The 15,885-nt window shown below is 36.3% G+C and overlaps 1 protein-coding gene across 13 annotated transcripts in view; it reads left to right on the top strand.

The window, feature by feature from the left end:
- RASAL2 (RAS protein activator like 2) overlaps positions 1–15,885 on the top strand; it is a 347,793-nt gene that overhangs the window by 305,163 nt on the left and 26,745 nt on the right. For all 13 annotated transcript variants that reach the window (XM_025430194.3, XM_025430192.3, XM_025430191.3 and 10 more), the window contains 6 exons: positions 1,471–1,624; positions 3,775–3,873; positions 4,436–4,990; positions 7,820–7,964; positions 13,626–13,770; positions 14,447–14,683. In XM_025430194.3, coding sequence (XP_025285979.1) covers positions 1,471–1,624; positions 3,775–3,873; positions 4,436–4,990; positions 7,820–7,964; positions 13,626–13,770; positions 14,447–14,683 — 1,335 coding nt within the window. The remainder of the gene's footprint in view (positions 1–1,470; positions 1,625–3,774; positions 3,874–4,435; positions 4,991–7,819; positions 7,965–13,625; positions 13,771–14,446; positions 14,684–15,885) is intronic.

Raw genomic sequence — 15,885 nt, 5'->3', positions numbered from 1 at the left:
TAGAACAAAAGAAAATAAATGTTAGCTTGTTATGTTTCTATGTACAAAATATTAAGTGGCTTTTGTCCCTTTTGTACATGTTCTATGTTATCCATGGGAAATATAAATATTGGCTTTTTTGACCGTAGAAAGGCTGCTGGATATCAGAACACATGTTTTTCAGTGTAAACATTAAATGGTAGTTGTTTTTTTATGTGTGTGAAAAGAAGAATGGACTCAAATTCTTACTATACAGAGTCTGATGAAACAATGTTAGGATGGAAAGAAGATGGAAAGAGAAGCCTTTAGTGCTAGTGTATCTCGTTGCTTTATAATTTAACTGAGAGCCATTCTGACATTAATGTTAACGTAGTCGTTTCAAGGAAATAAATGAAGCTCCTTATTTAATGTGTTTTACAAAAACAAATGTCTTTACCCAGGGCATTTCTTTTTATCTCTATTACTGGGTACTTCTACTTGAAACATGTGTATTTAACTCTGGGTGTTTTAGTCAATAAATTCTATAATTATGGAGTAAAACTACTTGACTATCCAGTTCTGGATCCAAGAATATTTTACTTTATATTGACTTCATTAATTTTTCCAAAGGATAGGCAGCAAGGGACCAGCGCCTGTCATGACCGGAGTCATTCCCAACATTCTTTTTTTAAACAACTAAGAAATAGAATCAGTCAGTGTGCCTGAATGGTGTTGACAAAGATTTGTTCTTCTAGATGAGAGCTTGAACATTTCTTTTGAGGGTGGGAGGTTTCTTCAAGGCATTTTATTCTTTATTCATGTTTATACAGTAGAGCATGGATATGACCAAATGCTTGCCAGAAGAGAATTCCACATTGAGATGGAAATCAGATCTTTTGAAAGGCAGAGTCTTGTGCTGAAAAGTTTGGCTTTGACTCTGTGTGTGACTGTGTTTTTTTTTTTTTGTGTGTGTGTGTGTGTGTGACTGTGTTTATTCTGCCAAAGCAGAAAGAAACAGAATGAGGGTTCAGGAACTACTATTTTGTCAAGGATAGAAGAGGTTCACGCTATAACAGGCACACAAAAAAAGAAAGAAACAAAATATGTCTTTTGATAATACCTTTGCATGAAAATAGAATATATAAACTACCTTGAAGAGTATGTATTTCCTCATCTTCAAGACAGGAATGAGGATAAAAACAATGTCTGTAGTGGAGCTTTTTGAATTCCCTTGAGACTGGTAAAATTCTAATATGTTTTTGTGTTGTGCTGAAAAAAAAAGTATGTATATGTGTATACACATACAAATATGTGGTTTATATGTGCCAAGTGAATATGAATATGGTTATATTATTATTATTATTATTATTATTGATTAACTATGAATTTGTCCCTTATTTACTTTTCTCTTAGGCATTTATACATTTGTTGTTAGCCTCCAGTGCATTAGTCCTTCATTTTCTTGTTGGCCAAGTAGTTACATTGTCTTAAAATATCTTTTCCTACTTTTAGGACTCGCGGTCTGCCTAAACTAAAAGAGTCACGTTCCCATGAGTCATTGCTGAGCCCTTGTAGTGCAGTGGAATGTCTGGATCTTGGCAGAGGAGAGCCTGTGTCAGTGAAGCCACTCCATAGCAGCATCCTTGGACAAGACTTCTGCTTTGAGGTAAAAAGCATGGAAAGAAGGAAGAATGATTAGACAATGTCAGATTTTCTGTCCAGTAATTTTATGATTTCATTACGATGGCATTGATGATTTGATCATCTTAAGTGGCTTTTTGTTGCTGAAAATTGCCTACTTATAGGTAAAAAGTTGGAAATCTATTAATCTAAATATATTGCTCGTTAACATTATTAATGATGGCTTCTCACTCCTTTTGGCCTAATCTGCTTTCAAAATAAATGAATTCTTCTTATATCCTCAGCAGAGGTTTACAAGCTTAACGATAACTTACCAAGTTAGTATTTTAATTTTTTAGTTTTTTTTTTTAAGATTTTATTTATTTATTCATGAGACACAGAGAGAGAGAGGCAGAGACATAGGCAGAGGGAGAAGCAGGCTCCATGCGGGGAGCCCAATGTGGAACTTGATCCCAGGACTCCAGGATCAGGCCCTGGGCTGAAGGCGGCGCTAAACCGCTGATCCACCCAGGCTGCCCAATTTTTTAGTTTTGATAAAGGTATCACTCACTGTATTTTCTCCTAAAAACCTAAGCCCTCAATTTTAATGATCTTTGAGGAGACTCACCGAAACCATAATTTTTCTAACTACAACCTGAGCAGTTCAAGATCTGAGACCATGTCTTATTTATTTTTGTAATTCCCTGCACACAGCCCAGTCCTTGGCACATTGCAGGTACCTAATTACTTGAATGAATGAAATTGCTCTTCACCAGCAAATTATGACTATCACTCTTTATAAGGTAATTTCTCCCTCTCAAACTAAATGAATACAATTCACAATTGGCAGTTGGCCATTTGCAATTTAAAGTTACATAAATACATATAAAATTGCTAGGGTTAGGATTTAGTTAATTAACATGAACTTACTAAGTGGTAAATATGAATCCCATGGTATATGTGTAGAAGTTGAAAGGTGTTTGATTTCTGTTCTTATGTATTCTTATGGACTAACCCTGTCCAACAGAAATATGTTAGCCAAATATATAATATAAAATTTTATTAGACCCAAATATCATTTTGACATTAACTAATATAAAATTATCAACAAGTTTTTTTATATCCCTTTTTTAAAGGTAAGTCTTCAAAAGCTGATGTGTATTTTATATTTACAATATATCTCGTTTTGGACTAGCCACATTTCAGGTGCTCACTAGCCAAATGTGGCTAGTAGCTACCATATTGAATAGTACACATAATCTGATCTGATTCACTAGATTATATAACCTTAGATTGAGTTAATATGTGAGCACACTTCAGCTATTGGAACAGGTCATTTATTGGTGTTCTTTTTTTGCAAAAGTTATTTGAATTTGTGGAACTCAATTCAAAAGGCTTTATACCGGGCCCAGTGTTAGGTGCTAGGTATATAAACAGCATAGTTCATTTTTAAAGGAGAGTGATAATAGTGGTCAGTGACCGGAAATTAACAAGCTGTTTGCCTAGTGGAGGAGAAATGGGTTCCAAAGATAGTAATTCAGTAATTCTTTTCACTTTCATAGAGTACCCTTTCTGTAATGTTATTGTGAAGGCAGTCCCAAGAAATTTGACAAGCTGTTTTAGAGGCTCTCAGTTATTTTTTTATTAACTCACTGAATTGAGCATATTCGTTTGCAAGTATTTTAAGATGTGGCCTGGAAGGTTTTTAATTTTGATCTTTCCACAGTGAAGGCTAGTTTTAGATTCCTGACCTGAATTCTCAATGGCTTCTGTTCTCAAACCTGGAAATGAGTATGGATATTCCCTACAAAAGAGAACAAAAGCAGATATAGAATATAGATATCACAGAACTACCAAATGTCATTTTGGTTTTGTGTGTTATGATTTGGGTTCATGGCATATTCCTTTTTTTTTTTTTTTTTTTTTTTTTTTTAAGATTTTATTATTAGAGAATGAGCATGAGCGGGGACAACTGCAGAGGGAGAGGGAGAAGCAGGCTCCCCATGGAGCAGGGAGCCCAATGTGGGGCTCGATCCCAGGACTCTGGGATCATGACCTGAGCTAAAAGCAGTCACTTAATCGACTGAGCCACTCAGGTGTCCTCATAGCATATTCTTAACTCTTAAATGATAGAATTACAAAGATAGAGCCCCCAAGCCCTATTCCTTTTCCTTATCTCTAATCTTTATGTTGAAGGTTACGTACTTAAGTGGAAGTAAATGCTTCAGCTGTAACTCTGCTTCAGAGAGAGATAAGTGGATGGAGAACCTTCGTAGGACAGTTCAACCAAATAAGGTAATAGTGGTTTTGAATATCTAAAAAATGTAGAACTCTGTGAGCAGTAAGTTAATAGAGGGTAAATGCAGCAATCATACCTTAATTTTTATAGTGCTTTTAAAACACATTTACATGTTAACGCCATTTTATACTCAAAATAATCTTGTTGCACATATTCCTGTGATTTTACCTCTGTGGGTAAAAAGACTCAAAAGTTACATGACATGCCCTGGTCAGAAGCTGGTGCCCAACGGAAATGGGACCAGAACACTAGTTTCTTAACTACTTATCTCTTCTTTTATTTGTAGAAACTAAGCTAGTTGCCACTAGGCTGGCTATATTAGAACTTACATTACAGGATGATATTTTTGTAACCCAAATAAATTGAGTGTATGAAGCTAGATTCTGATATCTTCTTGTTTAGAGCTTGCTATTACACTGAACAAAGAGATAGCAATCTCCTTCATTATTTAATGACTACCCTTAATAAAGTGCCTGAGTAGCATCACCTACTTTAAAAGAAAAATACTGTTTTTCTGGGATTTCAATTTTCCAACTCGACTTTGTTGCTTTTTTATAGGACAATTGCAGACGAGCTGAAAACGTTCTTCGTTTATGGATCATTGAAGCCAAGGACCTTGCCCCCAAAAAGAAATATTTCTGTGAACTGTGCCTTGATGATACCCTCTTTGCTCGTACAACCAGCAAGACCAAAGCAGATAATATTTTCTGGGGTGAACATTTTGAATTTTACAGCCTTCCACCTCTTCATAGCATCACAGTTCACATTTATAAAGATGTGGAAAAAAAGAAAAAAAAAGACAAGAATAATTATGTAGGGCTAGTCAACATTCCCACTGCCAGTGTGACTGGGCGCCAATTTGTAGAAAAGTGGTATCCAGTGAGTACCCCTACACCCAACAAAGGAAAGACCGGAGGACCTTCTATTCGGATTAAATCACGTTTCCAAACTATCACCATTCTGCCTATGGAGCAATACAAAGAATTTGCAGAATTTGTCACCAGCAACTATACCATGCTGTGTTCTGTCCTTGAACCAGTAATTAGTGTGAGAAATAAAGAGGAGTTGGCCTGTGCCCTAGTGCACATTCTTCAAAGTACTGGCAGAGCCAAGGTAAGTGGAAAAGGAGGGTTGCATTGTTCTGAATCTCTTCCCTACCTTTTGTGAAGAAGCAAACTTCCTGTGTTTCATGTAGAGATCCAAATTGGATAAGTATACTTTCTATGCTTTTTTGGTCAAAAAAAAAAAAATTTAGGAAGGAAGCCTATTAGTAGTTCTCAGATCCAGAAAAGGTGAGGATTATAAAACAAAGAAATAACATGGAGAAACCAACAGATATTTATTTGAAGTCTGTTCACCTGAAACATAGATACCAGGACTAGCTCTTTATCATCGGACAGAATAAATGGTAGGATTGGGCTGCTAATCCCACAGTGTGTTCAAGATTATTATTATTTTTTTAAGATTTTATTTATTTATTCATGAGAGACACAGAGAGGCAGAGATGGGAGAAGCACTCTCCATGCAAGGATCCCAATGCAGACCTGGATCCTAGGACTCTGGGAGCATGACCTGATCATCCCCAAGGCAGATGCTTAGCCACTGAGCCATCCAGGTGTTCCTGTTCAAGATTATTTTTAGTTCCAGAATGTGCTGTATGATGATTATACTCCTTCCTATATTTTAAGTTAATCTGATGACTCTAGTCCCTAGTCACAGAAGGAGATATTCCAGAAGCATGGTGGGCATTGGCAAGAGTCTTATGGAATTAAAATACCAAGTGATATTAATTAGTAGCTGTTTCATGATATTTTTATCTCATTTTATCCTGGATAGAAGTAAAAATTCAGGAAGATGGAAAAAGAAATATGCTTAATTATATGAAGAAAACCAACTCATAGTCTTTGATCATCCTAAACTATGATAATTACTATCTCTATGAGGTGTATTGACTAGGCTGAGTCTTCATTATATTGTATGCAAATGAATCATGGTAAAACCATATTTTAGATCAAGAGGAATTCACAAGTGGAATAATTTATTTAGAACCAAATTAAGTGCTTTTAAGATTTCTTGATACAAATCAGAATATATCAGTATATTTAATATGTAGTCCTTTACCTAACTGCCATCCTGATTATCATTTTTGTAGTTGAATATTTTGATAATTATTTTGAGTTTTCTAGTGTTACAAATGCATACAAGTTTGGGGTGAGATGCCATTGAAATTTTGAATTTTGTCTTTGAAATTGTACGGATATGTTCATTCTGCTCTTCCATTGCTTAAAGTTTAAGATAAATAAATAGATATACATAGAGAGAGAGAAAGAAATACATATCTATCTCTATAGGATATTTTTTTAACAACTTTTGGGGTAAACAACAGTTTACATGCAACACACCCATTTTAAGTGGAAAAAAAAAGTTTCGACATATTATGGACCCGTGGAAACCACAATAGTCAAGATATAAAATGTTACCATAATCTCCATAAGTTTGCTCCTATTCCTTAGCATATGAGTTATAGTAATGATTCCTATATCTATAACTCTTACTTTTTGGGTAACTAAATCCAATTAATGTTCAAAATGCTTAATTTTAAAGTAAAAGTAAATCAGCATATTTCCTTTGTTTTTGCTTTATAACTTTCCAAATATGTGATGTTACTACATTTAAAATGAACAACAATAGATGTTGAATTTTACATCAAGTTAATCTTTAAGATTGTTGAGAAAGGAACCAGCTGTTTCTTAAGGGCTTTATTTTTCCTTATGCCTTTATTCTGGGTGGATCAATGGATGGATAGATGGAGATGATATATAGATAGATAGATAGATAGATAGATAGATAGATAGATAGATAGATAGATAATCAACCTAGAAAATGATTCATGTATTAAGTTTAAGAATTTCCACCTTGGGATCCCTGGGTGGCTCAGCGGTTGAGCACCTGCCTTTGGCCCAGGGCATGATCCTGGAGACCCGGGATCGAGTCCCACGTCGGGCTCCCTGCATGGAGCCTGCTTCTCCCTCCTCCTGTGTCTCTGCCCCTCTCTCTCTCCCTCTGTGTGTCTCTCATGAATAAATAAATAAAATCTTTAAAAAAAAAAAAAAAAGAATTTCCACCTTGACACCATGGACCAGTTTATTACATATTGAACACCTAATAAGTAGCAGAAACTGTTAAATATTGAAAATCTAGAAATGACTAAGAATAGACACTGTCTTCAGCCTCATGGGGTTTACAGTCTTCTGGGGAAAACAGATAATAATCAAGTACTTACAGAAATAAATGTGTGATTACAGTGAGAAATGCAGAGGAAAAAAAAATCTATGGCACAATTAGAGAGGGGAATAGGAGACCTGACTGATGCTGGTTAGAGAAGGCTTCACTGAGGAAATGATGTACAAACTAGGAACCCAAGGATTTGAGGAATGAACTCCATGACATTGAGGGCAAGAGCAAGAGGGGTGGTGAAGCAGAACTGAGAACCGCATTTGCAGAAGCTTTATGGTAAAGAGACAGCATCATGTGTTACAAAGGGTTTGGTGTATTTGAAGGTCTAAGAAGAAGCTCCTTGAAGCTGGAATGGGATGCAGAGAGAATGGTATACAAGGAGGCTGGGAAAGTAGACAGAAACCAGAACATATAGGGACTCATGGGCCCATGCAAAAGAAGTATTGTCTTTATCAAAAGTGCAATGGAAAACCTTTGGAGGAATTTTAAACTTAGGGCTGATGATACCTAAGCTTTTTTTTTTTTTTTTTTTTTTATTTTATTTTTTGATACCTAAGCTTTTAATCCTGACCTTTTTCTTTCAAATAAGTCAGGCAACATTGGTTTTAAAGCAGCATTCCGAGAATGTCTGATATTTCATCGGTTTCTCATAGTGTATATTATTTATTCATTTGCTTTGTGCCTGACTGAACATTTTTCTACCAGGATTTTCTGACCGACTTGGTGATGTCTGAGGTGGATCGCTGTGGAGAGCATGACGTCTTGATCTTCAGAGAGAACACCATTGCTACCAAATCCATTGAGGAATACCTCAAGTTGGTGGGACAACAGTATCTTCATGACGCATTGGGTATGGAGAAGAAAAACATTGTGTTCTTTGCCTTTTGATTTTGTTATTTCACCCTCATAGGACAAACAAATTGAGCTCAAATTCAGTATGTTACTTAGTTTTAGCTGACTAGAGTGTTAAAATTTGAGTTTCACCAGTAAGTCTCCATAGTACTCACCTGTGGTACTACTGCTTTATAACACATTGATTTATCCAATATGTACAGAAAGAAAGCCCATCAGCATATGCAGCTACCCACAAACCCTCAAGTTTGTGACACTAAGATACACAATATGAGTGGATGTCACTACTAGATCTGAGGGTACCTGCTTCCCCCAAAGTGTTGATTATTTACATTATGATATAAATATATTACCTAATCTTGAGTGTTAACATTTGTTTTCATGCATCAGAAGTTTAAAAAAAAACAAAAAACAAACAAAAAAAAACTCTTGTCAATTCTCACAACTCCAAATTTCTGCCTTCAAGATCTCAAGAATTTTTAATAATTACTACATTTTACCCAATCAGTAGTTCTTACTGACTAGGCCACTCACCTAGAATTCCAGATTTGGTCATGAAATTCAAGCAGTTACCACTAGCATAAGGCACTGTGCTGGGCGACTTACTCATGGTAAAGCAGATGTGAGTTTCTTGAAGAACAGAGTCATTTCTTTTACCCTCATTTCCCCAGTACTTCCTGCAGAATGTAAAAGGTTAATAAAAAGGATAAAGAGAAACAGGTAAAATTAATTTTAATGACATTATAGTTAACCCAGTATACCCAAATATTTAACAGGTTACCAAAATAAAAATTATTTGTGAGGTATTCAACTTTTTTTCATACCAACTCTTTAAAATTTGGTGTGTATTTTGCATTTGTTACACATTCTAGTTTGCACTAGCCGCATTTCAAATACCCAATAGTCACATGTGACAATCAAGAGTAGACAGTAAGTTATGTTGAATAAATGGAGAGATTTTTGCCCTTAACAAGTTTATAAGATAGGGAGATAAGAAAGATAAGGATACCCCTATAACCTAACCCCTATAACCCTTCTAGAGAGAGAGAGAGAGATCCTGTGCTTTTTCAGAGATTTAAATAAGTTAATTCTGGCTGATGGAATTATGAAATTTCCCGTGTAACATACAGAAACTATGTGTGTAACTTGAAAAGTAGAAAGGTTATATAAAAACAGATATTGGGGGCGCCTGGGTGGCTCAGTCGGTTAAGCGTATACCTTCAGCTCAGGTCATGATCTCAGGGTCCTGGGATCGAGCCCTGCTCCCTCCTTAGTGGAAAGCCTGCTTCTCCCTTTCCCTTTGCCCTCTGCCCCCTCTTGCATACTCTATCTTTTCAAATAAATTAATAAAATCTAATGGGAATTTATAAGAATAGTGAAGATGGATTTCATTAATATTGGGACAGATAGGGATCCCTGGGTGGCTCAGTGGTTTAGTGCCTGCCTTTGGCCCAGGGCGCGATCCAGGAGTCCCAGGATTGAGTCCCACGTTGGGCTCCCAGGATGGAGCCTGCTTCTCTCTCCTCCTCTCTCTCTCTCTCTCTCTCTCTCTCTCTATCATAAATAAATAAATAAATCTTTTTTAAAAATATTGGGACAGATACAGAGAGGTTCGTGGCCTCACCTAAAGAGCTTAATTACAGCCATATCCTAAAGTGTATCTCATGACTTTAAGGATTTGTACTGCCTTCTAAAAGGTAATGATGAAGCATTTCTAACCATAGTCTCCATTCTGTGGACATAGGGGCAAATACATGTTGACCACCTACTTCTTAAAAATCAAAATCTATGTTCTGCCACTCAATAAACAGAATTTCCAAAGTGAAAAGTCGATGCAGGTGCTTTGATAGGGCAGGGAATAATTAAATAGCTGATGCACTAAATAAGACATGAAAATTCACTGAACATGAGAAGCAATTCTAATAACCCCACAAAGATATCTATTACCATATTTATAACCCAAGAGCAAGGACCAGGGTAGGGAAAATGGCTGCTGCTTCCAAAAGCTTAAACAAAATTAATTAGTAAGCTGCTTCAGGACAGAGTATCTACTGTCTTCTTCCCATTTAACTCCCCACATTTCTAGTTAGCCCTAATAGTCTAGATGCTCACTGGCTGATTTTTCTCCTACATTTTATTTTTATGACAGTAACTCTCTTTGCAAACAACTTAGTGTATCTGAGAGTCAGTGTAAATTCAGACTTATTTTATATGATTTGAGATAGTAATGTGATTTTTCAAATAGTCACCCTTAAGAACTGCAGCATTTTCAGTTACCTGAAAAAGATTGTTATTTTCATATAAACTGTACTTAGTGTGGCAGGAGCCTCTAATACTACAATTGGGGAAGGTTTTATAATAAGTATTATATAAAAAGGCTTCACAGTGAAGTCTCAGTAAACCAAAAAATTAAATTAATAAGGACATCCAAGCACTCAGAATAATTAAAGTATAGTTGTATTTCATTCACTGCGGGCAAAAAATAAAGATGCTGTTTCCAGGCTGCCTGAAGAATTCTCAGAGAAAATTTAATTAAAAGTTGCCAGTCATGTTGACAATATTCATTTACCTTGATTAAAGCATTATTATTTACTGCACAGACCCCACCTCACTTAGACTTGACTTAAAGCTTCCATGTGGCGCAACTGCGGGACTTAGTTAAGCATCTGCCTTCAGCTCAAGTCATGATCTCAGGGTCCTGGGATTGAGCCCCACGGTGGGCTCTCTACTCAGCCGGGTGCCTGCTTCTCCCTCTTCCCCTTCCTCATGCTCTTTCTCTCCTCACTATGTCTGTCAAATAAATAAATAAAATTAAAAAAAAAAAAAAAAGCTTCCACCTGTTAACCCCTTTTACATTTCTGGCTGAAATCAGCTTATATGTTAATGTTCTGGAAATATCATCAGTGAAATCTAGAAAAGGCCTTTAAAATGCTTGATTTCCATCATTGGTGACAGAGGCAAATTTTTTTTTAGCAATAATCTGACCAGATCTGTTGACTTATTTCTACACACCTAATTTGAATGTGAGATAGTAATGAGTTAATGATTTACATAGAAGACACACCATAGAACACACTATGTGCAAACTCAAATTTAAACAACGTAGCAAAAAAATTTTTTTTAATTAATTAATTAATTAAAATAAACAACGTAGCAAGTACCCTTTGGCTCAGATCTTTTTCAAAGGCAAGAGAGCAAATGCAAATGGATTACTGAATCTGTTTCAATTTTTAATCAGGTAAGCAGCTTTGAGGTACAAATCTGTAAAAGGTTCACCTTTACTATAGTTCTTTTCACATTATCAGACAGGTTATAGTTTCAAAAGTGAAATTTTTTTTCAATTTTAGAGGATTTCAAATACATCATAATCAAGTAAAAAAAGTCTTTGGACAATTTACTTCTGGACTCTTACATTATTTATTTGACTCTCTTCTTAAAAAATACAAAACAATTCTGAAAATTAACCAGTTATTTACTAACCTTAATATTGTTTCCCTAGACTAGATAAAGCCTCATGGAAGTCACTAAACAGAATATTAATGATAGGGACGCCTGGATGGCTCAGCAGTTGGGTGCCTGCCTTCAGCTTAGGTCGTGATCTTGGGATCTGGGATCGAGTTCCGCCATCAGGCTTCCTGCGAGGAGCCTGCTTCTCCCTCTGCCTATGTCTCTACCTCTCTCTCTCAGTCTGTATCTCTCATGAATAAATAAATAAATCTAAAAAAAAAGAATATTAATGATACAAATTTAGAGATGGGCCAACTTTTATATGGAATATTTGACATTGATGAGTTAGTTTTAAATTTAGCTACTCTTTAAATGAGGTAAATTATGTGGAAGCACATAGTGTAGGGGACATTGAGAACACTTCAAATACAAATCCTCTGGGAACTGGTAAATATTTTTGTTGGGGTCACTTCACTTTATGAAAAATCATTTTTCAGTTGCATAGTTGTACATATCTGTACTTATTGTATGGATCCCTCACCAAGTGCAAGGTGCCACATTAGATACTTTTATATTCACACATCATTTCTGATCCTCACTGCAGCTGTGTAGGGTGGGAGTTATTAACACCATCTTACAAATAAGGCAGCTGAAACTCAGATTATTTAAGTGACTTTTCAAGGCCCCTCGGTGGTCGAGTGATTTGATCCTAGATCTGTCTGGCTTCAAAACCTTTACTTTTTCCATGCACTAATTTCCAATTCTCCAAGCAATTTTCCTCCAAATTATTGCCTGCTTACCTCACTACTAACCTTTTTTTTTTTTTAATAAATTTTTATTTATGTATGATAGTCTCACAGAGAGAGAGAGAGGCAGAGACACAGGCAGAGGGAGAAGCAGGCTCCATGCACCGGGAGCCCGACGTGGGATTCGATCCCGGGTCTTCCAGGATCGCGCCCTGGGCCAAAGGCAGGCGCCAAACCGCTGCGCCACCCAGGGATCCCACTACTAACCTTTTAACAAAAAATGTTCCTCATGTTGCTGCTGCTGCTACTGAATTTTGGAGAAATTTTTGTTCACTTCCATGAAATTTATTAGAACTAGCCTGAACCTCGAGAGATAGAAGCAGAGTTGAAAGGATCTTTGCAAAATCTACTTCTCTGTCATTAGACCTACAAAAACCCAAGAATACATACTATCATCTCTGATAAGTATTTACTGAGCATCTACAGTGCTTTAGGAGCTATTCGACATGAATAGAAGTTGACCCCTGACCTCCAAGGGTGTTCATCCTAGAGATGTGAACATGAGACATACGAACAAATACGCATAAAACAGTATGAAACATGGAACACAGGAACATACACAAGGTGTAGTGTACAGTGGGGGATAAACCAGTAAGGTAAGGATTTGTTTTTTCAAGGAATACTAGACTTATCTCTATAGAAGATGGGATATAAAAACAGTGCTTCTAAGTTAAATTTTTTTGGAAAAGCATATACAGATTATATAAAGAACTATTCTTGGGCAGCTCTGGTGGCTCAGCGGTTAAGCACCGCCTTGGCCCAGGGCCTGATCCTGGAGGCCCAGGATCGAGTCCCATGTCCGGCTTCCTGCATAGAGCCTGCTTCTCCCTCTGCCTGTGTCTCTGCCTCTCTGTGTGTGTGTCTCTCATGAATAAATAAAATCTTAAAAAAAAAAAAACTGTTCTTATATGACTTTGTGCTATGTTGAATTACTGTCTCTTTCACAAGAAGTAAGCCTAGAGACCCTTACTCGAATCTATGTTCAGCACCAGCTTAGGTGGGCTATTCAACCAAGCTTGGGTTCTTTTTTCTTCTAAAATAATATCATTCACCCTAGTAGAAGGGCCATATAACAAAGAATGAATTCCTGCTAATAAAGTATATTTGTGGTTTTAGATAATAGATTTAAGGTTGTATCATTGTTTTAAGTATTATTATTATTTTTATAAATACCGTAATGGTGATGTTAGTGATTACACTTTTTCCACTTCCAGGATGAGGAAATAAACATGATATGAGGGATGTGCTATCGCTTGGGTTCTAAAGGAATAACAATCCTTTGTGCCCTCCATGTCAGGTCTCAGAAAGAAATTCCCATTATACATTTTAGGACAGAAATCCTAAATCCTTTTATTCTATTCAGGAGGACACTATTCATGGTTATACTAACTGTCATCTTCAAACAGGGGAGTTCATCAAAGCTTTGTACGAGTCAGATGAGAACTGTGAAGTGGATCCCAGCAAGTGTTCCTCTAGTGAACTGATAGACCATCAGAGCAACCTGAAGATGTGCTGTGAGCTGGCTTTCTGCAAGATCATCAACTCTTACTGGTGAGCAGGTGTCAATGCTTCAGCCCCTGCTTATGGAACTTAAAGTTTTCCATGTAAAAGTCATCACAATGTTAACTGTAGCATTCCCCAACCAAAGGAAGGGCTTAGGGGAAAGTTGGAAGATTTCCCTAATAGAGTCCTCTCTAAAATCCAAGTCTCCATTGTAAGCAGCAGGACCTGTGAACTGACTATCTACGTAAATATAATATTTCCCCAGAATATTAGCACCACATCCTCTAATACCAAAAGTACTTTAATGGCTTTCTGGAATACTTACTAGCATTAAACAGTTGTGTTAATGATTTTTGCATTGCTCCAACCCTAGCAATTGGTGAGCTTTTGGAAGAGTTTTGATGAATACTCTTTAGAGAGATTATGATAAGCTCTCTTAAACCAGATGGTTTAATCAGGAGCCTCATGCCATTTTCCTACTTTGCAAAAGTAAATTTACACTAATCCCTAAGTTTTGTAGCTTTGGGTTCCCAGTTTCCATCTGGACTTTCGTCAATTTTCCACCAACTCTGAGCCATGAATCAGGCAGGATTCTCTCCTCTAGGCTCTCCTCCTCTTAGCCTGGCTCTAAAGCAGAGGTGTGGTGGGTCAGAGTGGGATCACTTGTGTTTCCTTTGGTTATGGTATTTTTATATTTAGAGGTTTGGTAATTTTTCTTTCCCAGTGTTTTCCCTCGTGAGTTGAAAGAAGTGTTTGCATCGTGGAAGCAGCAGTGCCTGAACCGTGGCAAACAGGACATCAGCGAGCGGCTCATCAGTGCCTCATTGTTTCTCCGTTTCCTGTGCCCTGCCATCATGTCTCCCAGTCTCTTCAACCTTATGCAAGAGTACCCTGATGACCGTACATCTCGCACCCTGACTCTGATTGCCAAGGTCATTCAGAACCTGGCTAACTTTGCCAAGTAGGTGTCACTACCATAAGCACTTTTTAAAAACACCATTTAAAAAATATGTGACACCTAAAATTTGGATGGGGCTGGGGAGCCTCATTACCCATGTTACAAGATTTTCATTGTAGTGGTATTAAAAATAAAGAAAAAAGAAACAGCTTAAATATTCACTTTATAAAGGAATCCATTAAGTCACCTGTGGTAGGTGCATTCAGTAGAATTTTTGCAGCCACCCCAGTGATCACAAAAAATATCCAATAATATGGAAAATGAGGAAGATATAATTATACTAAATGAAAAGTGCTGTTAACTTTAGCAGAAAAAAAAAAAAAACTTTAGCAGAAAAAAAAAAAACTTTAGCAGAAAAGAAGGATACTAGAAGATACATACGCTATTATTCCAGAAATATGTTAATACAAAAACCTAAGTATAAAAACCACCTGCAAACTCAGTGTTTACATTATCTAAAACAATTGGCCTGGCCCCTTCAAAAAAAGTCAATGCCATGAAAAATTGAAAAGATAGAGAGGGACTGTTCTAGGTTTTGAAACACTGCAATGCTTGAATCTTAACTGGATTTGAATTGGAAAAAAATCTATAAAAGTCATTTTGGAGACAATTAAATGTGAAATATATAAGATTTATGGATAATGCTTTTAAAAAGTTTTAGTGTGATAATGGCATGAGTTTATGTAAGAGATTCCTTATTCTGGAGAAATAGGTGCTAATGTATTTAGAGTTTATGTCTGCAACTTAGTTTAAAATGGTTCAGCAAAAAAAATAAAAAATAAAAAGTGTGTGGAGAGAGAAAGTGAAAGCAAACTTGGTAAAATGTTACCAGTTGGTTAATGTAGATGAATGCATATGGTTGTTTGTTGTATATTCTTTCAACTTTTCTATACATTTAAAATTTTTTGAAAGGAAGTTAGCAGACCTTTGGGGAGAAAATGCACTCAAATGCAAACAGTGGATATGTTTGAATGGCAGAGTGTATCCACTCTCACCTTTCTTTTGCCACTTTTCATTGTTTCTAAAAAGACAGAATTCTCTATTAGCAATGTATTGAAGGAAAAAATTAGAACTTGAATTTAGAACTTGAATGAGACATTGTTTTCTGGTATAAATAGTGGCATTTTAGAAGTGCACTATTTTAACTTTTTGTATCCTATTTATGAGATAACACAGAAATAGACATATTTATCCATATTTGAGTT

The sequence above is a fragment of the Canis lupus genome, chromosome 7 (assembly GCF_003254725.2).
Source record: "Canis lupus dingo isolate Sandy chromosome 7, ASM325472v2, whole genome shotgun sequence".
NCBI lineage: Eukaryota > Metazoa > Chordata > Mammalia > Carnivora > Canidae > Canis > Canis lupus.
Note: the sequence above shows the minus strand (reverse complement) of the source record. Positions and strands in the feature narration are given on the sequence as shown.